Source organism: Lagenorhynchus albirostris, chromosome 19 (assembly GCF_949774975.1).
Source record: "Lagenorhynchus albirostris chromosome 19, mLagAlb1.1, whole genome shotgun sequence".
Lineage (NCBI taxonomy): Eukaryota > Metazoa > Chordata > Mammalia > Artiodactyla > Delphinidae > Lagenorhynchus > Lagenorhynchus albirostris.
In genome coordinates this window covers 11519357-11544608 of record NC_083113.1, presented here as the reverse complement: position 1 = coordinate 11544608, position 25252 = coordinate 11519357, and the positions used below count along the sequence as shown (strand labels likewise).

Here is a 25252-nt window from a genome sequence, read left to right as displayed (position 1 = left end):
CATGGTGACCCCGGAAGTCAGCATGGACCCCACCATCTGCCTTCCCCAGGAGGTTGCCTCCTAAATCTCTGGAATTGATCCTCTTCACTCCTCCTTCACACACCCTCCCAACCCAAGCCACCTGCTGTCTTGAGGCACAGCCAGTCCCCCTGCACAGCCAGAGGGGTCTTTCCAAAACTCAGTCCTTGGGCATTCCCTTTGGTCTAGTGGTTAGCGCTCCACGCTTCCACTGCAGGGGGCACAGATTCAATCCCGGGTCAGGAAACTGAGATCCCACAAGCCACTCGAAGTTTGGCAAAAAAAAAAAAAACATACAACCAAACAAAATTCAACCCTGACCCCTGCTTAGAACCTGCTATGGCTCCCCAGTACTCTCGAGAGAAAGCCCAAGGGCTGCACCTCAGCTCCAGGCCTCCTGGGCACTGTGTGGCCTGACCACTGCTTGTCTCCACCCTTCTTTCTATTTTTCTGAAAGATCCTGGTGTTCTCCTCTTTCAAGCACTTCCCCAGCTGCTTTAGGTCTCAGCTGAAACATCAAGGCCCCAAGGATGTCTTCTCCGATCTCCACAAACCAGGCCTGGTCCTCTCGTTCCTCCCTCTCCTGGTTCCCTGTACCTCTCCACACAGCCCCTATCACAGGTAGAAATAAGATGTATTGGGGTGTCCACCTTCAAAGTAGCCTCTGAATTCATCCACTTCTCCCCATCACCACTGCCTGCATCCTGGCCCAGCCACCATCACATGGCCTATGGCCTGGACCATTGCAGTCTTCTCACTGGGCTCCCTGCCTCCGTCCTTGCCCCCCGCCCCCATGCAGCCAGAGGGACCCTGTTAAATCCTCAGTCAGATCACGTCCATCCCCTGCTCAGGACCCTCCCATGGCTCCCAGGTCCCTCTGAGTAAAAGCCAAAGTCCCTGTAGTGAATCACAAGACCCAAATGATCTGTTCAACCCTCCCTCCTGCCCTCATCTCCCCAATCTCACTTCCACTCTCCCCTCTGCTCACTGAACTCCAGCCACACTGGCCTCAATCAGCACAATCCACCTCAGGGCCTTTGCACTTTCTGTTCCCTCAGCCTGGCACGTTCTTCTCCCAGATGCCCATATGGCTCCTTCTCTCCCCTCCCAAATGTCACTCCTTATATGGGCCTCTGGATTTAAAAAACACTTCAAACCACTGCCCATCTCTCCCCCGCCAACCCAGTCCCTTGACAGCTTTTCTTCTCCACAGCAAATACTTGACATTGTTTATATTTTCCTTGTCATACTGACAATCTGTCTTGAGAACTAGACTCTGACTCCCCAAGCACCAGACCTTATTTGTTCACCGCTAGAGCAAGGCCTGAAATACCTGTTGGTGGAATAAATGGATTGCATGCATCTATTTTGAACCGGTAAGACATTCACAAGTTTCAAAATCCAAAAAGCACAAAATGGTAGTGACCCCTGCCCCTAACATGACCCCTGCCCCTCCCCCGCCAGTATTGTTCCCACCTCCCAGTTTCTTGTGTTTTATCCCAGAGACAGTCTACGCACGGACAAGAAAATATGTAGACCTATGTCCTCCCCCGCCCCTCTTTCCACAAACGGCACACACTCTTATCCTGTTCTGCACTTTCCTCCTAGCAATACATCAAGGGGAGCACACCACATCAGTCCAGAATCGCTTCCTCATTCTTTTTTCCTTTTTAAGCAACTGCATGCGTGGTGACCAAGGGGGAAAGAGCTTTTGTTGCAATCATTGTTTTCCAGGAGCGGTGTGGCTTGGTGGCCAAGCCCTCAGATCCGTCTCAGAGCCGGACTCACATCGTGGTTCTGCAATCAGATCTCTCACGCCCTGCTGCTGGGCATGCAAACCAGAGTAGCCACTTTGGAAGACAGTTTGCCAATCTCCCCAGAGGTTAAGTATACACTTCTCATGTGACTCAGCAATTTCATTCCTGGGTACTTACCCAAGAGAAATAAAAACCTCTGGACACACACAAAAAAAACCTATATGTGCATGTTTCTAGCAGCTCTTTTCAGAATCAGCCAACAGCTGGAAACAGCCCAGAGGTTCTTCAGCTGGTAGATGGAGAAGCAAACTGTGATCTATCCACACGTGGCAATAAAATGCAACACGCTTCTGATATGCCAACCTGAGTGAATCGCAGATGCATTAAACTGAGCCAAAGAAGGGAGACTCAGAAGTCTCTCTTATTTCATTTACAAGACATTCTGAAAAAGGCCACTCGATAGTGACAGAGAGCAGATCTATGGTTGTGAGGGTGGGGTGGGGGAAGGATGTGACCACAGAGGGCCAGCAGGAGGGGATTTGGGGGGTAAAGGAAACCATCTGCATTTTGATTCCGGCGGTGACTACTGCATGCGTGTCACAAAGCTTATAGAACAGTAGAGAGAAAAGAGTGAATTTTACTGTATGCGAATTCTTTCATGAGTTTTTCTAAAAGGGTACATAAGGTATGATCCCATTTATATGACATTCTGGAAAAGCAAAACTATAGGAATAAAAAAACAGACCAGTGGCTGCCAGGGTTTGGGGATGAAGGGAGGGTTTGACTGCAAAGGGGAATAGGGGTAGTTTTCGGGCGATGGAATTCTCCTATATCTTGCTTGTGATGCGATAATACGACTATAAACTTTTATCAGAACTCGTCCTTGGTACACACTGAAAATGAGTGCATTCTATTGTATCTATTGTATTGTAAATTACACCTCAATAAAGTTTTTTTTTTGTTTATTTATTTATTTATTTATTTTTTGGCTGCATTGGGTCTTCGTTGCTGTGCACGGGCTTTCTCTAGTTGCATTGAGCGGGGGCTACTCTTTGTTGTGGTGCGCTGGCTTCTCATTGCGGTGGCTTCTCTTGTTGTGGAGCACGGGCTCTAGGCATGCGGGCTTCAGTAGTTGTGGCACGTGGGCTCAGTAGTTGTGGCTCGCAGGCTCTAGAGCACAGGCTCAGTAGTTGTGGCGCACGGGCTTAGTTGCTCCGTGGCATGTGGGATCTTCCCGGACCAGGGCTCGAACCCGTGTCCCCTGCACTGGCAGGCGGATTCTTAATCACTGCGCCACCAGGGAAGTCCCCTCAATGAAGTTTTAAAAATCCTATCTCCCACTGCCCTTCCCTGGCTGTGGGACCTTAGGCAAAGCCCCTAACCTCTCTGTGCCTCCGGTGAAGGAGGAGGAATTCGGGGAGGAGGTGGGCGCTGAGGTCTCCGGTCTCACCGTGGGTACACAGGTACACAAGCACACGCAAGAAATGTTTACAAACAAAACAGAAGGGCTTTATAAGGCTTTAGGGTGAAACTGGGGGCAGACAGCTGAGCTGCTGACAATGGCTCCTGTGTCTCAGGAGGGCAGGTCCTGGGCTGAGCACTGTCAGGCCTTACCTGAGTCCCTTTGAACCACTGGGCACTCCTTGTTGACCTAGAAAAGCGAGGAGAGCCATCCCTGGGTCCCAGAGGGATGGCATCAGGGTGCACAATTCAGAGCGTTGTAAGAAAGTCTTTTTCAATAGTCAGATGGAGCTGACAGATCAGGGCCCTTCAGTCTCAGCTGTTCGGGAAAGAGTTTGGGTATGTACAGCCCCTCGCCTGCCCTCACAGTCTCACACGTAGGGGAGATTGATCTGCCCCGAGACAGTGACATCCCGGAATGGCTGGGACTTCGGCTGTGGAATCCAGAGGGGGGCACGACCCAACCTATGGAGAGAAATCAGGGAGGGCTTCCTGGACGACAGGCTGCCAGAGCTGAGCCCTGATACGTTGATTGAACATCTGCTGTGTGCCCTGGTTTGGATCTCAGTGCGAGAGATGGATTTTTGAGGCTGAAGTGAAAGGGGCGTGTGTGGGCAGGAGGGTGAGGGGAAAGGCCGCTGCTGAAAGCTGGGGTGTGGGTGAGGGCAGAGCAGTGGATGATAAGGCAGGAGGGAGGTGGTGCCTGGTTCAGGGCCTCTGGGGCAGGAGCCTGGAATTTCTCCCACTCACGCCCCAGGCAGGAATAACTCTCTCAAAATCCATCCATGTGTGCAGGGAGGACGAGGCGGGAAGAGGCCGAAGGGTGAGTGGAAGCGATGGGAATCAGGTGGCTGTCAGAGCCACATGGAGAAGCAGGTACAAGTAGGATGAGAAGGCAGAGGCCTTGTCTTTTAGGTCCCACCTGAGACCCTTCCGAGAGCTAGGAGGCCTCTGCCAATGGAGCTTCCTCGTTTCTAAAGCATGAAAGCAGTGAGTCTTACGTTTGTCAAAGATGCTTTTTTTTTTTTTTTTTTTTTTTTTTGCGGTACACGGGCCTCTCACTGCTGCGGCCCCTCCCATTGCAGAGCACAGGCTCTGGACATGCAGGCTCAGCGGCCATGGCTCACGGGCCCAGCCGCTCCGCGGCACGTGGGATCCTCCCGGACCGGGGCATGAACCCGTGTCCCCTGCATCGGCAGGCGGACTCTCAACCACTGCACCACCAGGGAAGCCCCAAAGATGCTTTTTGATCATTCTTTAGCTCCTAAGACTCTCTGACCTGATCATTCTTCATGACTTAAATTCTGTTCGTCTTTGCTCCTAAAGTTCCACCATGGCAAGTATCTTGGATCCCTGGAGTCTCAGATTCATTCATTCAGTAAATATTCATTGAGCCTCTATCCTGTGTGAGGTGACAAACACAGAAAAGAACAAAATGGATGAAATTCCTGCCTCAGGGGAAACCACACTTCCTGAGCGTTCACTATGCACTTTCATCCTGTCCCCAACCTTATGAGTTAAAGACATGAGCAATCCCCGTTACTCAAAGGAGGAAACTGAGGCACAGGATTCTGGAATGCCTTGTTCCTAAAAGTCTGGGACTCTAGAATTCTTTGCCCCTAAGATTCTAAGGTCCCAGAGCTGTTGTTGTTTTTTTTAATTGAAGTATAGTTGATTTCCAATGTTGTGTTAATTTCTTCCATACAGCAAAGTGATTCAGGTATACATATTTATATATATTCTTTTCCAGATTCTTTTCCATTATGGTTTATCTAAGGAGCTAGAGTTTTTTTGTCCTCAAGATTCTGTGTGCTTGGATTCAAGTGGACAGTGGACTCAACCTCATTAAGGAGTGAGGAATTGCAAATTATACCCACTATGAGATTCACACACAGGCACGAATACCGGGATGACTCGTATTTTCAAAGTCTGGCCAGATCCAGTGCTGACAAGGATGTGGGGCAAGGAGAACTCACAGCAGACACTGGAGATAGGAGTGAAACTTGGTGCAAAACTGTCCGACTGTATCTTCCACAGCTGGACATCTGCACACCCTATGCCCCAACAATTCCACTCTTGGATTCTGGGGGAAAATGCGTGTACTCATGGGTGCCAGGAGACGCACACAGCATTGTCAAAAGAGGCAGAATCTGGAGACCACTCATATACCCATCAACAGGACAATGGATTCAGAAACTGTGGTTTTCCATGCAAGAGAGAAATACACTGTCGTGGAAATGAAGGCAATCCAACAGACGTAAGAATATGAGTGAACGTCACAGACATAATAAGATTGAGTACAAGAAGCCAGACCTGAGGTTCAAAACTGTGGGGATGGGGGGAAGGGGTGGGATAAATCAGGAGTTTGGGATTAACGTATACACAGTACTATATATAAAATAGATAACCAACAAGGACCTACTGTATAGCACAGGGAACTATACTCAATATTTTGTAATAACCAATAAGGGAAAAGAATCTGAAGAGATATATATATATATATATATATATATATATATCTGAATCACTTTGCTGTACACCTGAAACTAACACAACATTGTAAATCAACTCTACTCCAATATAAAATAAAATAAAAATAAAAAAATATAAAATAAAAATTTTTTTTAATTAAAAAATTTAAATAATAAAAAAATAAAGAAAAGAAATACAGTTGACGTTTGTAAACTGACCTAATATTCTAAGACTTGCTGAATTATTATGGTGGCTTTTCCTAGATATGGGATTTTCTATGTACACAACCATGTCTTATGTGAATAAAGACAGTTTCAGTCCTGCAAAATAAATAAATAAATGAATTCAAAACTGTAGTGGTCAAGTGTGTATTCACAGGTAGTAAAAGGAAAGCAATAAAAGCAAAAAAGAATGAGTTACCTTGGGCTTCCCCGGGGCGCAGTGGTTAAGAATCCGCCTGCCAATGCAGGGGATACAGGTTCGAGCCCTGGTCCGGGAAGATCCCACGTGCGGCAGAGCAACAAAGCACGTGTGCCACAACTACTGAGCCCGCAAGCCACAACTACTGAAGTCCGTGCACCTAGAGCCCATGCTCCGCAACAAGGGAAGCCACCGCAGTGAGAAGCCCACGCACTGCAGTGAAGAGTAGCCCCTGCTCACCACAACTAGAGGAAACCTGAGAGCCTCAACAAAGACCCAACGCAGCCAAAAATAAATAAGTAAAATTTTAAAAATCTAAAAAAAAAGAATGAGTTACCTTGAGAGGAGGGAGAGGCAAGTGAGTTCTGAAGAGGCTTCTGAGGAAATGGCAGAACCATTTCTGAGCCTAACTGTTCACAAAATGGAACATTCTATGTCACGCAATTCTCCACATTATGGTCCATAATTTTAAAATATATATTCTTTTTCATCCCATGATTCCACACCTCTCCGTTCCTCAGATGACTTGGTTCTCCAGGTGGCAAAATTCCTGAGGCTGGGGCAGGAGGGTGCGGTGAGAAGCCACAGAAGAGAATTTGGGATCTGAAACACACGATACAATTTGATTTTCCCAGAAGTGAGCGAATGTCCTGTGACCGTGTGACCACAGGAGGCCAAAGTGACAAGTTCAGAGGTGGGTAATGTTCAAAGGAGATGCCACAAGCCAACCCTCACTCCCACCTCCCACAGTAAGCCTGACAGTAAGAGGTCTCGTGTACCCCACCTGTCACCAGCCAGCCCAGAGCCAGGGCTGCAGGTGACCAGCCCCAGTCTTTCAGATGTAGAAACCGAGCCTGCCCAGGGTTGAGCAGCTGGGAGGCTTCAGTGCAGTGATTTGCTCGCTCCCAGCCTGCGAACTGATTCCACGGGGCAGGAGGGGTAGTGGAGACACGCCCGCCCCATCCTCACTCTTGTGGGAAAGTGCTACAGGGCAGGGGTGGCCCAGACTGGGACAGCGGATGGGGCCAGGGAAGGTGAGTCCACCGGGGCCCCTGCTCAAATGAGGAAGGGCCTGGCGTGACCTGCTTTTCCAGGAGCCTGGGGAACTTTCGCATCTGTGTTTTTACGCTGTGGTGGCTGCAGGGGAGGTTGTGGCCTCGGGCTGGGGAGGCACCGACTTCCAGGGAAAAGGCCAGCTTTTCAGGGAAGGTGCTGTCCCTTCCTCAGAGATGGGCTCTGTGCTCTGCCCTGGGAAGGTGGGCTTGGGAAGGAGGGGGTTCATCCAGGGACTGGCTGGGCTGATGGGTGACGCAGACACCAGCTTCCTCCTGGGTAATTCATAGCTTGCCCTTTAATACTGGGGACGAGACGGAATCTCATTAAGTGCTCCTAGTAAGATGGCCGATTCAAGCTACACCACTCAGTGAGCTAGTCTGATGGAAGAGGCAGGACCCAGAGGGCCAGACCAGGCTCAGAGGGCAAAGCACTTGGCAAGGGCCACAGGGCTGGAAACTGGCAGAGTGGAAGGTAGACCCAGAGTCGATTCGTCTCACTCCTTACAGATGAGGATGACGGAGACAACAGTGCTGAAGGCGCTATTGCTAACTCACTGGATCCTCTCGGCCATCATGTTATCATCCCCATGACTCAGAGGGGGAAACTGAGGCCAAGAGAGATCAGACGCCACTCCAAAGCCACTCAGGCTGAGCTGATACTCACACTCAGGTTGTCTGACTCCAAAACCGATTGTCGTGGATGGGGTTCCCCAGACAGCAGACACTTACAATTAGGAAGGCAAAATGTTTATGAGAAAAGGGGGTGGGGGAAGCAGAATTGGGGAGGGGGACCATCAGGCCATGATGCCAGCCCCAGGGGGAGCCCCTGAAGCAAAGACTGCCCATGAGAGGAATCCCACAGTGGGTGGAAATGGCCAGACCCTCCGACCCTGCCTGGCTCTGTTAATGGCCAGAGGTTGCCCAGGAGACCATGTCCCCAGTTGGCAAGCTGAGGCAGACCAAGTTGAAGGAGCCAACTGTTAGCCAACTGCACACCTGGCAGCTGGGCCACAAGTCCTTTCTTAAAAGAGAATCCAAGCAGCGCGCCTCTGTGGCAGCCCTCCCATACCCTATATTAATAACAGCAATTATCTGAAAATAACAGCTTCCATTTACTGACAACTTACTCCATGCCAGCCTGTGCCAACGTGTGTTCATTCATTTGACCCTCACGACCATCCTGTGAGATGTGTGCTGGTTTTACCCCATTTTATAGATGAGGAAACTGAGGCTCAGAGAGGGTAAGTCACTTGCCGAGAGTCACACAGCTGCTAAGTGGCAGAGTTGGGGTTTGAACCCACACAATTAAAGAGTGAGCCCCATTTACAGATGAGGACACTGAGGCTCAGCATTATACCTCCTGACTGTCCACCATCAGCTCACTGGGACCCCTCTGCCCTACACCTGACCTTCCCAGAACCTGACCACCCCCCCTACCCCCGCCCAGGGCAGATGCTGATATCCACAAACCTCTCCCACCACGTCGCCCCTGTCTGATCAAGGCAGTGAATGCTGGGGAGGGTGTCCAGTCTCAAAGCCTGCCTGGAGAGGATGTTGCAATCCTCTGACTCAGCAGAGTGCGTGCAGACCCAGCAAGAGGGAGAAAAGGGAAGATTAAGTCTTGGCCCAAGCCCCAGATGGGCTGATCCTGCCTAGTGCCAGGGATTCCAGTAGCCTCCAAGGCCCCAGGGTGGGGAGGAACCAGGAGGTGCAGGGCATGCTCCAGGAAGCTGGCCTGCACTCGCCCCTGGGGGTGGGGCGGAGCCTCGGAGAACAGAGCTGCCTGCCAACCCAGGGTGGACTTGCAGCCCAGAGCCCAGACGGGAGGCTGTGTGACCTTGGGCAAGTCCCTTCTCATCCCGATCACCATCTCTGTTTTCCTCTGTCTGCAAAATTCACTTGCTCTCCCCAAGCCTCTCTTAAAGCTAACTTGATTCCCTCCTGCTGCAATGTGACCTTCTCTCCATTGGCGCAACCCTCCCTGGCCTGCAGAAGAGCACTGTAGGGAGAGTGTAGACCCCAGGGCCCGTGACCTTGCCTCTCCTGTGCCTGAATTTCCCCATCTAAACCACTTCTTCCCAGGAAGTGTCTAGAATTAGAGCCGGGAGGGAAGGCCTGCGGTCTCTGGGACTAATGACCACCCCTCCCAGGTAAGTGGTGCAGCAACTAGGATGCTGGGGTCACAGAGACCTGGTTTAAAGACATGACTCCCCCTGTCTCTCACATTTCCCTAGGCAGTGACTTCACTCCTTTGTGCCTGTTTCTTTCTCTGTAAAATAGGGATTTTCGTTGACTTTTCCTCACAAGGTGTCAAGAGAATGAAGTGGGTCAATTCCTAGTGGGAGCTCAGCTAGACTGAATATGTCCATCTTGTCTCATCTCTGGGTGGAAAACGGTGACAAGGAAGACCTGGCCTGGTGGGTGAAGGCAGGCAACGTGGAGACGAGAACAGATATCATTCATTCATTCAGCCATTCATTCTGCACACCTGGTCTCAATCTGCTCAGCAGTCCTGAGAGGCAGAAGCTGTTATCATCCCCAACCATAAAGTCACGACAAAGGCACAGAGAGGGAAAGCTACCTATCCAAGGTCACACAGCCAGCACATGGCAGAGCCAGGGCTCCAACCCATGTCTCTAAGCCCAGCATGTTGAATCCTAATTTCCTCAATGAAATGGGTCCTGCCGTTGAAAATTTGGGTCAATTGATAATAATAATAATCATTGTTATTATCCCTATGCCAAGTTATAACAGGAAGAATGACAATCGCCGCTACGCTGTATTGAGCACTTTATAATTTAGGACCTACAGAATGGAAGCGTATTTTCTTGGTTTAGTCTGTTTTATAAATGAGGAAGCTGGGACCCCGTAACGTTAGATAATTGCTGCAAGTGACAAAGCTAATGAAAGCCCGAGACAGGATTTATACCCAGGCCTCAGTCAGAAGCAAAGAGGAGAAGGCCCAGGAATGAAGCCAAGAGGAACTTAGGGTCTGACCAGCCCAATCTTCTCCTCTTAGGAGGAACTGAGCTCTCCCCCACCCCGACCCCACCAAGAGCAAGAAAGCTGTCCTAGGATCGCAGCCTTCTAGCTAGGACTTCATTTCCCTCTTGGGACCTTGAACAGGTATAATCGTGGCCCTTCCTCCCCCAGGGACGTCTGGGGAAGGACACGGGGAGAAGAAGCAGTAGGAGGCAGGAGATCTGAACAGGTATAAAGGGTGGCCTGTGTGAGGGAAAGTGGTTAGACACCAGGCAGGACTTCCGGGCCTTCTCTGGGAAGTTTCTGGGACTCATCCAGGGGCCGCCCCTACCGGTGGGGGACCTCCAGAGCTCAAGGCCCAGAGAGGGGAGACCCTGGTCCTTCCCACTGAGGGCACAGGGGGCAAGGGGAGAAAGGAGGGGGGAGCCATCCTGGTTCCTCATCCTCCGTTCCCGACACTGAAGGGAGGCAGCTGTGGGAGCTGGGACTTTCCTGAGCAGCAGAAGATTCTGGGAAATCAGAGACAGCTGCGGGGCGGTGCTGACTCCAGGCCTCCCTTCTCCTCCCCCCGCCACCCTCAGACCCTCTTCAAACCTCCTCTTCCCTCAGATCTTTCATCCTCCAACCGCCGCCCCCACTCTCTCCTCTTCCCTCAGAGCCACCGTCCTCACTTGGTCCTTCTCAGACCTTCTCCTTCTCCCTCAGGCCCTCACCTCCTCCCTCAGACTCTTTTATCCCTCCTCCATCCTCAGACTCAGAACCCCCAGCGCCCTCTCTCTCAGCCCCTCCGAGCCCCTGTGGGCCGAGCGCAGACACCCCCTTCCCCCTATCTGGGCCCACAGCCATTTCTCCACCGGCCGCAAGGGAGCCCGGGAGTGGGAGGGCCTTGGGCAGCCGTCCAGCACCACTTCCTAGGGCCATCACCTTGACGAGCCCCGCTGCTCCGAGGCTCAGCTGCCCTCTGTACAGCAGGGCAGTGCTCTACATCCCAGCCCTCCCCTGTGTTTGAGAGTCCTGGGAGGTGAGGGCTGGGTAGGCGGGGACCCCAGACTTACCACCCTAATTCCCTCACCTTTTCCCTTGTAGCCACAACTCTGCGGGCAGGGGGTGACATCAGCCCCATTTTCCAGAAGAATAAACTGAGTCTCAAGAGAAATGACCTGTCTAAGGTCCACTGTCAACAAGGGGTGGAAGTGGGACTTGAACCCAGGTCTTGCCCCCAGATGCTCTCCCATTACAGGCGGCCGAGGGGGAGATCCAGAGAGGCAGAAAGGAGAGAAGGGGGAAAAGGGTGAGGCTTCTGTCAGCCCACAGCTGCTCCTCACATCCCGGTTAACGATCCACTGGGGTGGGGCCCCAGTCTCGAGCAAAGTCCCTTCCTGAGAACCGGGGGCCCACACCCATTTTCAGGGTCCCAGGAAGGGGAGACGAGGCGCAGCCAGAGATCGGGAGACAAAAATATGGGACGGGGCTGGAGACAGAGAGAGGGAGGCCAGGGATGAAGATGCAAAGACATGGGGAGACACACAGAACCAGGGAGACCCTGCGAGCCGCCTGGACAGACCCGAGGTGCAGCACCCATTCCCTCGCCCCCTTAGGTCCCCAAAGCCTTCCGCTCCGCCTCCGGTAACTCCGTGACCGGCACTCAACCCCAGCAACGGCCCCGCCTCCAGGGAAATCCGGGAAAGCCCCGCGCGACTGGGGCCCCTCCCCGGGGCGGGGAGAAGGGAGGCCGGGGAGGGGACACGGGAGAAGCCCGCCTCTGCCCTTCCCTCCCCCAGCTTACACCACCCCGCCCAGCCGCCCGCAGCTCCTGCCTGCCTCTGAGTCATGCCCCCAACCAGCCTGGCCTGTTCCCCACCCACCAACCCCGCCCGGGATGGGAGCGGGACGTGGGGCAGAAGGGGAGCCAGACGGCCCCCGTCTCCTGGGCCCGGGCTTTGGTCGCTGTGACTCTGGTCTTGCGGCCCTGCGGCTCTTGCTATGTCCCCGTCTCCCTCCTCCTTAGTCTCTCACGACCTCCATGCCCCTTTCGCCACGTCTCTTTCTTTCTCTGTGCATCGAGGATTCCTGGAGCACCCACCCTGTGCCCAGCGGCTCCGGCTGGGTGCAGGGACCCCGCCGGGAAGAAACACGTTCACTGTTTCCCTGCGCACTCGCCACCGAACACCACCCCCAACGAAGTTCAGACCCAAAGCTGAGGAGGCACAGGAGGAGGCAGAGATGGGGGCAGGGCAGGCTGAGGGATAGTGCCTGGGCGCCTGCGGAGCGTAGTCCCTACCCCGGGTGCATCTTTTCGCTCCCACAAAGGAGGAAACGGCTCACAGAAGGGAAGCGCCTGGTCAAGGTCACCCAGCGAGGAAGTAGGAGTAGGGAATCGAACCCGCGTCTTAGCGACCCCAGGGCCTCAGGGAATTGCCTCCCTGGAGGAGAGGCTGAGAGCAGACAGCACTCGAGTGACAGAGAGATGGTGAGGGAAGCAAAGAGACGATAGAGACAGAGACACTGAGAACAGAGACACAGAGATAGAGAGACATCTATCCAGACCCGAAAGCCAGACTGAGAGATACAGAGGCCTATAGCCAGAAAGACAAAAAAGCGCAGACGGAGCCTGACGCCCGCAGCCGCAGGGGTGGGGACCCCGCAACCCGCGACCCCGCCTTCTTCCCACCCACCCCCCGCCCCACGCCAAGACCCGGCCGCTCCGGGCGCCGCGGGGCTGGGAGGGGGCGGGCGCGGGGCGCGGCGCGGGCGGGGCGCTCTGCAGGCTGCACCGCGGGACGGCGGGAGCGGCGGCGGGTCCAGGAAACCCCTGGGGCGGACGGGTGGCCCCGGGGGGGCCGGGGGCGGGGAGGCAGGCTGTCGGCACCGCCCGGGCCGACAAAAGTCCCTTCAGTTCAGCCGGCAGCAGGGGAAGTCCCGGCGCTCGGCGCAGCCACCCTCCCGTGCCGCCAACCCAGCCGCACTCCGGCCGCCCGCTCGGCCGCCGTCCCCGGCGGCCCCATGCCCCGATGCCCCGCGGGGACCATGGACGAGGGGCCTGTGGACCTGCGTACCCGGCCCAAGGGCTCCGGACCCCCAGGCGCCGCGCTGCCGCTCCGCAAGCGCCCTCTGCGTGCGCCCTCCCCAGAGCCCGCCGCCCCCCGCGGCGCTGTGGGCCCCATCGTCCCCCCGGATCCCCTCCGCGGTGGCTTAGACACGCCAGCGGTGCCTGCGCCCCCCCACGGCCTGGCCCGGCCAGAAGCAATTTACTACCAGGGTGAGTGGCTTCCGCGGGTCATGGCCGGGTGGGGGCCAGGCAGTGCAGAGGGTCACTACCGGAGCCAGGGGCAGAGCTCCGACGTAATATACGGGGCCTCGGGCAGCTGAGGGACAGAAGCCAAGGTCCCAAGGGCACAGATATGGGGTTCCTGGGGAGCTGGGCGCACAGCCTGAGGTCCCAGGGGTGCAGATATGGGAGCTTCAGGGAGCAGTGCCTTGGGACACAGGTATCGGGGTTGTAGGAAGGCTGGGTGTCAGGGGGCCCTGAGGGATAGAGCCCAGGGTCCGAGTGCCACATATAGGGAGCTAGGAGACAGTGCCCAGCAGTACAGAAATGGGTTCTCAGGGAATCAAGCCCCAGGAACACAGAATTATAAACTCTTCAGAACCCACATATCTAGGGTTATAAGGAATCAGCACTTGGACCCAAGAAACTGGGGTCTTGGCATCCCGAACTATATGTGGGGTCAAAGGAAGTCAGGGGCACAGAGACTGGGGTTCTAAGGAGACAGATATTAAGGATCCCCGGATGTCAGAATCTCGGGAACCAAGATATCGGGAGACGATGGGAATTAGGAGAACAGCGTTGGAGTTCTGAGCACCCCAATACCTGGGATCACAAGGACCCAAGGAAACCGATCCAGATACCAGGGGTCCTTAAGGAGCCAGCAGGCCAGAGATCTGCGATTCTGAGCACCCAGTTCTGTGTGCTTGCAAGTGACCAGTGTCTTCACTGGGGTCACAAGGTCAGGTGGCCTTAGGGGGCTTGGGCTCAGTCTAAGAATTGGGGGCAGGACTGGGGAGTTCTGGGACTCAAGGATTTAGAGCCAGGAAGAAGGATTCAGGGGTCTCTGGGCAGAAGGCCTCAGGGTGTCAAGGCCTGGTATTGGACATGCAAGGACCAGGAAACTTGGGGGTTCGGGAATGGGAACCCCCAAGGACCAGGAGATGACAGAGAAGGCCAAAATCCATTTTCTGGATCCTGTCTTCATCCCTGACCTCCAGGAGGGGGTGGCCCCTCCCACAGCTGTGCCCACCTCACGATCTCAGAGTGACCCTCAGAGCTGCAGAGACCCCATGCCTAGTGCCTCCAGACCTTTGCCCAGTTTCTGTACCTTCCACCCCCTCAGAGTACAGCTTCAAGCTGTGCATCAGGAGGCCGGTCACAGCCTTCTCCTTTTTTCCTATTCCCCCGATGAGAACCTGGGCCTCAGTTTTCCCCATCTGTGTGATGGGTGGATATGGATTTGCCCGCTACCATGGTCCCTTCCAACACTTTGATCTGAACATGTTTCTGGCAGCACTCCCTCTCCCCAAACTCTGTACACATTCACCCCACACCCTACATCCAGTGCTTCATCCATCCTTACCTCCCTCAGCCACAAATTCACTCCGCAAACAGGCCCTCAGTTGCCCCTGCTGAGTGATGATGGGGGTTCAGTCCTTAAGGGACTCTCTGCCTAGTGGGAGATGGGGCATCAGACACAAGTAAAGATGTGACAGTGAGAGTGTCCAGGGCTGGGGCGGGGGGTGGGCTGGGGGAAGCTGCGGGAGCCCAGAGGAGGGATGCGGTAGAGGAGTTTGTCTTGCACCTTGAGGACTCAGTAGGAGATGCAAAAGGGACCTGGGAAAAAGGGCAGGTGACACGCAGTAGTGAAGGCCGGGAGGTGGGGGGTGGGTTGCGGATCTGTGGGCTTGGTCTCACGCATGTCCTTTCTCTGCTCAGGACCTTTACTGTCCCTGTACCCCACCCCAACGATGGGCTCCCCCTTTCCTCTGCTGAACCTGCCTACACCCCTGTACCCCATGATGTGCTCCATGGAACACCCCCTGTCGGCTGACATCGCCATGGCCACCCATGCGGACGAGGACGGAGACACGTGAGTGACAGTCCCCCATTCATGGAGGGCAGTAGGGAGTGGGGAGACCAACCTTCCACCCACCTCGCCCACCCACCACAGCACAGGGGCACTCAGCGTGGGCTTTCAAGTTACCTGCACCTGAGTTAGAACCCTGTCTCCACCGCTGTGTGACTCTGAGCAAGCCCCTTTCCCTCTCTGGACCTCAGTTTCCTCTTCTGAAAAATTGGGCACCCTGAGAGCACTTACCTCCCAGGACTGTTTTTGGAGCAGTGGGCTTCAAATGTTTTATCAAAATCCCAAAATGAGGAAGACATCTCACTGACCAATTTATTCTACGAACTATACATGTTAAACTCCTAGCACTGAGCCTCGCAGATTGCCTGTTCAATATGTATTAATTACTGGTATTATTATCGTTATTGCTTTTTACTAAACCCAGCACATACACGCACATATAAACTTGAAATAAAAATTGCACAGAACAAAACAACACTCACCCTTACGACTTGGGATCTACTTTGGGATTTTCTATTCTAGTCTTATGTCATGGTTTCCTGGTCATAGCCCACTAAATTAACTTGACGACCCCTTAAGTTGACTTCCCAAATCTCATGGTTTTATCATGTGCCGTTTGAGGGGCCACGCTTCTGAGCAGCATGAAGCTGCTGAGAAATCCTGCACGGGAGGGCCTAGCACACAGTAAGCACTCGATATACTTGACCGCCATGGTTATTGTTATTCTATCGACCTCGGTTTGAATCTCAGCCGGCCACTTTCTCACCCCTCTCTACCTCAGTTTCCCCCTGTAAAAACAGGAAGCATAAGATGAGGGTCTCTGTGAGGCAGAAATGAAATGATTTCTATAAAGCGATTGTCTGGGAATGGGGTTTGGGGACTGGAAACCACAGGTGGAGATGGGATGGACAAGCCTATTTCTACAGGGAAAGGGGGGGGCCTCCACCCCTGGCTCCTGGGTGACTTCACATCCTCGAGCCTCAGTTTCCCTATTTGGAAATCCGGGCTCATAATCACAATTAGGATTCAGTGCAGTGATTACATACATACAGTGCATAGAACGGAGGGGGGTGCACACGGTAGGTGCTCAGTACATGGGAGCGGCTTTTGGTTGGTTGAACAGAGCTCCCAGGGTTGTCGTGGACTTATCCTTGTGAACCCAAGCAGGAGGAAGTGCCTGAGATATACATATACAGGGCTCGGTAAAGCTAGTTCCCGCCCACTCTGGGTACGTCTGGGGTCATCAGTGAAATAGATTTAATTTGTATCCGTCCCCAGGGGTGATTTGTTTGCAACCCGTGAAAGCAGGGTGCAGAGGCGACCTGGCACACCAGTCTCCAGCCCCACACCCCAGCCGCCCTCCCCGCCCTCCCCGCTCTCCCCCAAAGCAAACACTTCTGCCTCAGCTGCCTGTTGGGGGAAATCCCTTCCCGCAGAACCTGACCGCAGCCCAGCTGCTCTGCCTCCCCCACGTCAGCACCCGTCACTCACTCACAGCCTCCCCCTCCTGGCGCTCCCTCTAACCTTAACCCCTTCCGCTGGGGCCGAGACTTTACCGGAATGGGCAGCAGGCACAGGCCAGGCGGGGGCGCGGGAGGGGGGACACGCTAGGTCTGGGTCCCCGGAACGGCAAAGCTATGGTTGGGAGGCTGAACTTCTAGGGATTCAAGGGAGTAAGATCTCAGGGCATTCGGACAACCTCCCCACCCCCCACCCCCACCCCCCGCCACCAAGAAGTCAGGAGGCACTGGGGAGATGGAAGTCTGGGTCTCCAAGAGAGGGGGGAACGCGTTCTGAGTCCCAGAGAGCAGAGGTTGGGGGACTGCCTTCCGTGACCCCTGAGCGGGTAAGGAGCAGCGGGCAGGGCAGCTTGGGGATCTAGAACTCGGAGGGAAGGGGAAAGTTCGTATCCGCAATGAGTTAGGGCACCGTATTCCCGGGTCCCAAGAGATCTTGGGGATGGATGCCAAGATGTGGGGGTTAGGGAGCCAGCTGGAGTCGGAGCCCTGGAGGGTGGAGTTCCAGAGGGGTCCTCTGGCTGGAGAAGTTGGGGCCCTTACCCCCAGGGTAACTAGATCGCTTTGGATTAGGCTCCCCTCTCCGCCCTATTCGAGGATGGAAGTTGGGGTGTCCGGGTGGCCGGGGTAGATCCCCGACGGGACAGGCTTCCCTCCCCCGGGAGCAGGAAGCGGAGCCCCGCCCAGCAGACCTGTTACTGGAAGTCCGAGGGCTGGGCCGCCCCTCCCGTCCCCACTTCCTCCAGCCCCGCCCCACCCCCTGCGGCCCGCGCGTTTATGGGAACTCAGGCCTGGACGGTTTCTCTGAAATAATTTTCTCCCTCTGCCCTCACTTAACCCCTCCCGCCCCGAAGGGGACCCAGGCCGGGCGTCCTGGGAGATGCAGGGAGGGGAGGGAGCCCTTCCCAAGGGGGCCCTGGCCCAGCTCCGACCCCTCCCCCAAGATTTCTTTTTAAATTTGGCTTTCTCGGCTCAGGATCCAGGTTCAGCGTTACACCTGCATAATCTCCTACTGGGAGATGGGCGTTCTTGTAGGCTATACTTTACGGAGGAGAAACCCGAGGCTGTAAAGGGCCGCCTAGGCGCACAGCTAGAGAGACTTGTAACGCAATTTGCAGCGCCGGCCTACTCAGCCCCGGCAGAGCCTCCAGGGCTGCAGGATTTCTCTGCCTCCAGTACCTAGGGAGCTGGATTCTAGATGCAAATTCCACAATAGGGAGAACCGCGGTTCACCTCTCTTAGCCACACTCTGGTTCGTCAGCAAGCAGTGGTGAGTGAGAAAGAAGTTGCTCTAGAAAATGGCCTTTAAAGAAAGGTTGTAGGGACTGTGTACCTCCAGTCAGCCTTGTGCCCTCAGCGCTAATGTCCCCCACCCCATACAGTCGTCCCAGATTGCTCTCAGCTCTAAATGGCTCTTCCAGGTTCGGGGCCCTGGGAAGGGGCAGGAAGTTTATTGGAAAGTGTTATCCAGATCAGTGCCTACAGAGATGGAGGAAGCAGGACTGCGCACAGGGAGAATTTGAGCTGCTACGTAGTTTCATCAGGGCCTCAGTTATCCCACAGGGAATGTTGCAGCTGGAGTGGCCTTCAGAGTTGGGGCCAGAAGCCCAGGCCTTCGACACCCACACGGACCAGTCACTGGATGCCATTGGGTGGCATCTACCCACCTCACCCCCATGACCTGGGCAAGCAGCTCTTTTCAGCGGAGGGTAATTCCCAGAGAGAGCTGAGAGCTGACAACCTTCCCAGAAGCTGAGGGAATGAGTCCTTCAGTCCAGAAGTGGTGTGTGTGTGGGGGGGACCTGGGTTGCGCAGTCCAGCTTCCCAAACAGTGACTAGTTTGTCCCACCTCCCTTCTGGGCAAAATACGTACTCTTGGGATGGAGGCTGACCGTGATCTCCAGTCACCACTGATGGAGACCTTGATGGTGGTATTGAGTTCATCCCCACCCATTCCACAGATGAGAAAACTGTGGCCTTGAGTGGGGTGGGAATGTGGTTACCAGCTTCAAGGATGGCCAGGGATCATTGAGAGGGACTCATCTATTCAGAGCGTGTTTGTGGAGCACCTGCTCAGCGCCAGCCGCTGTCCTAGGCACTGGGCAGTGATGGAAGCACACCAAACGCTCTACCCTGGTGGAGTTGACATTCTATCGGGGGAGATTCAGACAGGAAACAAGTAAAGTGTACCACATCAGGTGATGAACTGGAGGAAAATAAAGCCGGGGGTGGGGGAGGGAGCCGCTGCTGTACCATTTTAGCAGAGGCCCAAATGAGGGGAGCTAGTCCCGCGGGTATGGGGGGAAGACTCTTCCCAGCAGAGGGAACAGCCAGTGCAAAGGCCTAGGAGGCAAGCATGCTTGGTATGTTTGAGGAACACCAAGGAGGCTAGTGGCCAGAGTGGGCTGAGGAGAGTGGACAGAGGTGATATCAAAAGGAACTGAAGAGCAGGAAACAAGATCACACAGGGCCTGTGGGCCACGGTGAGGACTTTGCTCTGAGGATTCAGTGCAGAAAAGGGGCATGACCTGACTTAGGGTCTAAAAGGGTCCCTCTAGCTGCTATGTGAGGGACAGACAGTAGAGCAGGATGGAAGCAGGGAGGCCAGCGAGGAGGGGACAGTCCAGGAGGGGAGATGGTGGTGCCTGACAGGATGGAGGGAGTGGGGGTGGGGAGCAGTGGTTGGATTCTAGAGACACTTCTAAAGTATCCTGCGCATTTTGGAGTTAGCACTGCTGAGAGTATGGGGGTGAGAGGTGACCAGCCTCTAACGCCCGTGATCCTCCACCCCCAGGCCACTCCACATTGCGGTGGTGCAGGGCAATCTACCAGCTGTGCATCGGCTAGTCAACCTCTTCCAGCATGGCGGCCGGGAGCTGGATATCTACAACAACCTCCGGCAGGTGCGGCTGGGGGCCTGGGGACCTGGATCTAATGGGAGAGGGGTCTGGGAACCTGGACTCCTGTTTCCTACGGGAAGAAAAGCTGGGGGCCCTGACTCTTGAATCTGAGGGACGAGGTGCTCCAGATTTCTGGTTGCTGCCTAAGACTACAGCTGGGGGTCAGGACTCAGGAATTCTGAGGAAGGCAGGACTGGGACGCAGGGCAGGGAACGGGTCCCTCACAGTCTCTGTTCCCCAGACACCGCTACACCTGGCTGTGATCACCACTTTGCCGTCTGTGGTCCGGCTCCTGGTGATGGCCGGTGCCAGCCCCATGGCACTGGACCGTCACGGCCAGACGGCAGCGCACCTAGCTTGCGAGCACCGCAGCCCGGCCTGCCTGCGGGCCCTGCTGGACAGCGCGGCCGGGGGCACCATGGACCTGGAGGCCCGCAATTACGACGGTGAGCATCTTCCCCGGGCGCGGGGTGGGGCTGTCCGGCAGGACCTGGAGTCCTGAGGCTGCAAAGCCCCAGGCCCAGGTTTAACTGAGCCTCCCTCTCCTTCAGGGCTCACCGCCCTGCACGTGGCCGTGAACACCGAGTGCCAAGAAGCGGTGCTGCTCTTGCTGGAGCACGGCGCGGACATCGACGCGGTGGTGAGCGCGATTGGGCCGGAGGAGGGGCCAAGAGGAGCGGAGGGGCGGGGCCAACGGGGCGGGGCTTGGGTGGGAGAGAGCCCGAATGGGTGGGGTGGGGCTTGAAGAATCTAAGGGGATTGAGATGCTGGACCCAGCGGTTAGGATGCGGGCCGCCGGCTGTTTGGGCAGTGCTAGGAGACGCTTAAAACCTTCCCGCCCTGCCGCAGGACATTAAGAGCGGCCGCTCCCCACTCATCCACGCCGTGGAAAACAACAGCCTTAGCATGGTGCAGCTGCTGCTACAGGTGGGTAAGGCCCCTGCCCGTGGCCTCTCGCCCACCCTTTCCTCTGACACCACCCGGCTGTCGCCCCATCCCTGCCACCGACGCCGCCTTCCAGTTCTGGCTCTTGCTCTTGCTGCGCTTCCAGCCCCGACCTTTCCTTCTAGGCCTCGTTCTGTCAGCCCTAGGACTTCACCCCTCCAGGCTACGAACTAGTCCCGGGTCTTCTCCCATCCCTCCTCCGGCCCCAAAACGTCCCAGGCCCCAACCACCTAGAGGCTTGCTGACCCTGCCTTCCGGCTTTGGCCCTGTCCCCGCGCTGTCCTTCCTCCCCGACTCCGTCCAGGATCAGGCCCAGACTCTGGACCCTTCCCTTCTCTGACTCCGCCCCTGCTTTGGCCAGGGCTGCAGAGTCCAGCTCCGGTTGATTCGGCGCCGCCCCTCCAATCCCGCTCTGTCCCGCCTTTGTTTCCAACTTCTACCCTTCTATCACCCAACCCCGATCTGGCCCCGCCCCAGGTTGTGATTCCCACCCTCACGCCCGGCCCCGCCCCTCACTGTAGCCCCGCCCCCTGGGTTCGCGCCCCGCCCCCCCCACCGGGACCTGGCGGTGGTCCTGACCCGCGCCTCCCCGCCCGCAGCACGGCGCCAACGTGAACGCGCAAATGTACTCGGGCAGCTCGGCGCTGCACTCGGCGTCAGGCCGCGGGCTCCTCCCGCTCGTGCGCACGCTGGTCCGCAGCGGCGCAGACAGCGGCCTCAAGAACTGCCACAACGACACGCCGCTCATGGTGGCGCGCAGCCGCCGGGTGAGTGAGTGTGCGCGCTGGTGGCGGCGGGGGTTACAGGGGTTTCAGGGGTGTCTGTTCCCGAGCGCCGGTCCTCGCGGATGTGACAGGTGAGTGGGCACGTGCGTGCAGGGCATGCGGCGGTGGGCGTGTGCGCGTCTGTGCCAGGGCGTGGAGGCGAGCCGGTGAGCCTGAGGGCGTGGGTGTGAGTTCTAGACAAAGGAGTGACTGAGGCACAAAGAAAGGAAGTGACTTGTCCCCCTGCACGTACTGAGAAAGAGGCGGTGCTCCCTGAGCTAGGAGACCCCGTGAGCTAGGAGAGATGGAGAGAAGCAGGGCTGTGTGGGCAGGGGTGGCCTGCTGATGACACCACCCCCGCATCGCCCCGCAGGTCATCGACATCCTGAGAGGGAAGGCCACACGGGCTGCTCCTGCATGCCAGCCAGAGCCCTCCCCTGACCGGAGTGCCACCACCTCCCCTGAGAGCAGCAGCCGCCTCAGCTCCAATGGTGAGAAACCGGCTCCCAACTTCCAGCAGCCCAGCTCCGCCCTCCCTCAGAACCCAGGAGTGGGGGTCCCCAGCCCCCTTCCCCCTGGATCCAGCCTCTCGCTGCCCTCACCCCTCCTCTCTCTTCTCTTCCCACAGGTCTTCTGTCAGCATCACCACCCTCCTCGCCCTCCCAGTCTCCCCCCAAGGACCCCCCTGGATTCCCCATGGTTCCCCCCAATTTTTTCCTTCCTGCCTCATCTCCACCGACCTTCCTGCCCTATGCCGGGGTCCTCCGAGCCCCTGGCCGGCCGGTGCCCCCCTCCCCAGCTCCAGGAGGTAGCTGAGAGGGATGGGGGGGCAGATCTCGGACTCATGAGGAGGGACCTCGCTGCCCTATGGGGTCGGCCCTCCTGGAAACTGTGAAGATCTCACTCTGCCCCCCCCCCCAATCTTCTGGACCAGGATTTGCACAGAGGCACATATATTTACCCATAACCGCCCCCCTCTTCTCAGCATGGATATGCCCCCATCTCGTCCCCACCCCCAGCCCGGGACTCTTACCCTATTATTCTCAGGCACCGGTCTCCCATCTGGAACTTCACCCAATCATTCATTTCCTTCTCCTCTCCCAGAGCTGGTGGAACCAAGGAACAGCCCTCCCCTCTGGCCTTTACCCAGTTCAGTAAGGAGGGAGAGATGGGCTGTAGCCAGGCACTGATATCAATGTAAATTATTAGGCTTTTTGGTTGAATTTCTTTTGTAATAAACTATTTTTGTACCATATCCCTGGCTTTGCTAGGCCTCTTTCATGAGGAGGTCTGGAGGAAGTGTGTTTGTGTGTGTGTCCACCTGGGTGCTGTATCCAGCTGACTCTGTGTGAGTCTCAGGCTGACAGTGACATGTGTGGGCGACTCTAGGACTTACGGTGTGTTGTAAATGCTCTGTCATTGTGTCAGTGTTGGATTTCATAGTGCATGTGTGTGTGTGTGTGTGTGCTTCTGAAGGATTCTGCGGTTTGTGGGTCCCTGTGTACCACAGCTGGTTCCCCCCAATTGTGTACCTGTGGTAAGCTGTTGATGCCAGTTGCCTCTGGGTCTCCGTGCGTGTAGCATTTGTGAGTGTTCCTAACATTGAGACCTGCGGTCATTGTGTGATTGTTTCTATGTGACTGCCTCGCTTGGTGTGTCACATTTTGATTCAGTGGCTCCAGGGCCCCCCTGACATACATATATATTTTTGACCGTCTGGACGCGTCTCTTACGTATCAGTCAGGGTTTGCATTCATTTCCCGTTACCACAGTAACAAAGCACCACAGATTCAGCAGCTTAAAACAGCACAGATTCATGCGCTTGTAGTTCTGGAGGTCAGAAGTCCAAAATCAACTTGACTGGACCAAAGTCAAAGTGTCAGCAGAGCTGGTTCCTCCTGGAAGCTCTAGAGGAGAATCTGGTCCCTTGCACTATCCAGCTCCCAGAGGCCGCCTGCATTCCTTAGCTCATGGCCCCTTCCTTGTATCACAGCACCTTCTTGCTTCTATCTGTACATCTACTCTGATCTTCCGTTTCCCTCTTAGGAGGACCCTGTGATTCCCCCAGGTGCCCACAGATAATCCAGGATAACCTCCCCCATCTCAAGACCCTTAACTTCCTCACAGCTGCCAAATCCCTTTTGCCATATGAAGTAACATTCACAGAGTTCCAGGGGTTAGGATGTAAATATCATCGGAGTCTCTATTCGATCAGAGAAGCAACATCACTAAGCGGTGGGTATATGGATAAGTGATTTGTTACAGGGATTTGCCCGTTGGGAAGGGAAGATGGATGTACAATGGGGGGGCAAGGACAAGCTGGACCCCCCAAGAAAGGGCTGGACCCCATGTCAGCCCCCAGTGCCTCCAGCCTTGGAGAAAGGGGTGTCCTTTGGGAGAAGCTGGCAACCTTGGTCCCATTCTATTGGTCTTCTTGAGTGACCATGTGTTTGTGTTTCCGAGTGATGCTGAGTGTGGGTTTTTCAGTCTGGCGGGCCCTCCTTGGGCCTCTGGGTCTTTGTATGTCTTGGTGATTGTGAACATTTCTGCTGCGGTGACTCCACAACATGCTGTATCTGTGGGGCCCACTGCCTTAACATCTTCCTAGGAGACACTGTTGCGTCTAGGCTAGGGGTGTGTGCGTGTGTGTACACACACGCACACACATCCATGTACACGCACTTCTGGGGCAGCTCTGACTGGGTAGCCCAATTTTTTTTTTCTGTACACGGGCCTCTCACCGCTGTGGCCTCTCCCGTTGTGGAGCACAGGCTCCGGACGCGCAGACTCAGCGGCCAGGGCTCACGGGCCCAGCCGCTCCGCGGCATGTGGGATCTTCCCGGACCAGGGCACGAACCCGCGTCCCCTGCATCGGCAGGCGGACTCTCAACCACTGCGCCACCAGGGAAGCCATGTGCCAGTGCTTTTGATGCTGCCTCTGGGCTATGGTGTCCCTAGAGCTGCCTGATTTGGAAGACATGTTGGTTTCCTAGGGCTGCTGTAACAAATGACCACAAACTAGATGGCTCAAAATGAATTTATTCTCTCACAGTTCTGGAAGCCAGAAGTTCAAAATGAAGGTGTGGGCAGGGCCACACTCCCTCCAAAGGCTCTAGGGGAGGATCCTAGGTGGCTGCTGGCATTCCTTGGCTTGTGGCTGCATCTCTCCAATCGCTGCCTCCATCTTCACATGGCTTCCTCTGCTGTGTGTCTGTGTCTTCTCTTCTGGCTCTCATAAGGACAATTGTCACTGGGTTTAGCCCTAAACCCACCCAGGTAATCCAGGATGATCTCATCTTGAGATCCTAACCTTAAGTGCATCTGCAAAGATCCTTTTTCCAAATAAGGTCACATTTAAAGGTTTTGGGGGGTAAGGATGGGGACATATCTTTGTGGGAGGCCACCGCTCAACCCACTACAGAGGGTGACTGTTGGGCCCTGCAAGCAGCTGTGTGTGAGAACTTCCCACGTGATAATCCCACCACATGAGCAAGGTCATGTGCAGTGACTGTCTCTCCAGCAGACCATGAGCCCTGGGAGGACAGTTTCCTCCTGCTGCCCTACCCACAGCAGCCAGGACACTGCCTGGCACGGAGCAGACCCCTGAGAAGTGATGGTGGAATGAGTGAGCCTCACCCACTCCCCATTGCATTTTGGTGTCTGTGATTCTTTGTGGCTGTGTCTGGTCCCCTGTCACACTGTGTGACCAGTTTGGGAGCAAATATTAGCAGCCATGTATTGACCATGATGGTACCCATATTCCAGATGAGAAAACTGAGACTCAGAGAGAGCAAGTTGCCCATCCAAGGCCAGGTCTCCTGCC

At 55.4% G+C, this 25252-nt stretch overlaps 1 protein-coding gene and 1 long non-coding RNA gene across 4 annotated transcripts; one reads left to right on the top strand and one right to left on the bottom strand.

Annotated features, from left to right (window-relative positions):
- Positions 1-4362: 4362 nt before the first annotated feature.
- Positions 4363-11593, bottom strand: LOC132510077 (uncharacterized). The gene is made up of 4 exons (XR_009537226.1): positions 11238-11593; positions 7848-7907; positions 6466-6731; positions 4363-4638 (listed from the first exon to the last, which is right to left on the bottom strand). It is a non-coding gene; the product is annotated as an uncharacterized LOC132510077 (long non-coding RNA).
- Positions 11594-12942: 1349 nt separating this feature from the next.
- Positions 12943-22684, top strand: BCL3 (BCL3 transcription coactivator). Of its 3 annotated transcripts, none has more exons than XR_009537145.1 (9): positions 12944-13424; positions 15153-15306; positions 19615-19723; positions 19962-20166; positions 20272-20360; positions 20570-20651; positions 21265-21432; positions 21803-21920; positions 22058-22196. XR_009537145.1 is itself a non-coding variant. In XM_060131361.1 (9 exons), exons 1-9 carry the CDS (start codon positions 13169-13171, stop codon positions 22243-22245), a joined length of 1365 nt encoding a protein of 454 aa, XP_059987344.1. In that variant the 5' UTR covers positions 12947-13168; the 3' UTR covers positions 22246-22684. The 3 variants fall into 3 exon arrangements, 2 of the variants coding, with proteins under 2 accessions (XP_059987343.1, XP_059987344.1); XM_060131361.1 differs by having other exon boundaries at positions 12947-13424; positions 20570-20647; positions 22058-22684; XM_060131360.1 differs by having other exon boundaries at positions 12943-13424; positions 20570-20647; positions 21803-22684.
- Positions 22685-25252: the final 2568 nt, after the last annotated feature.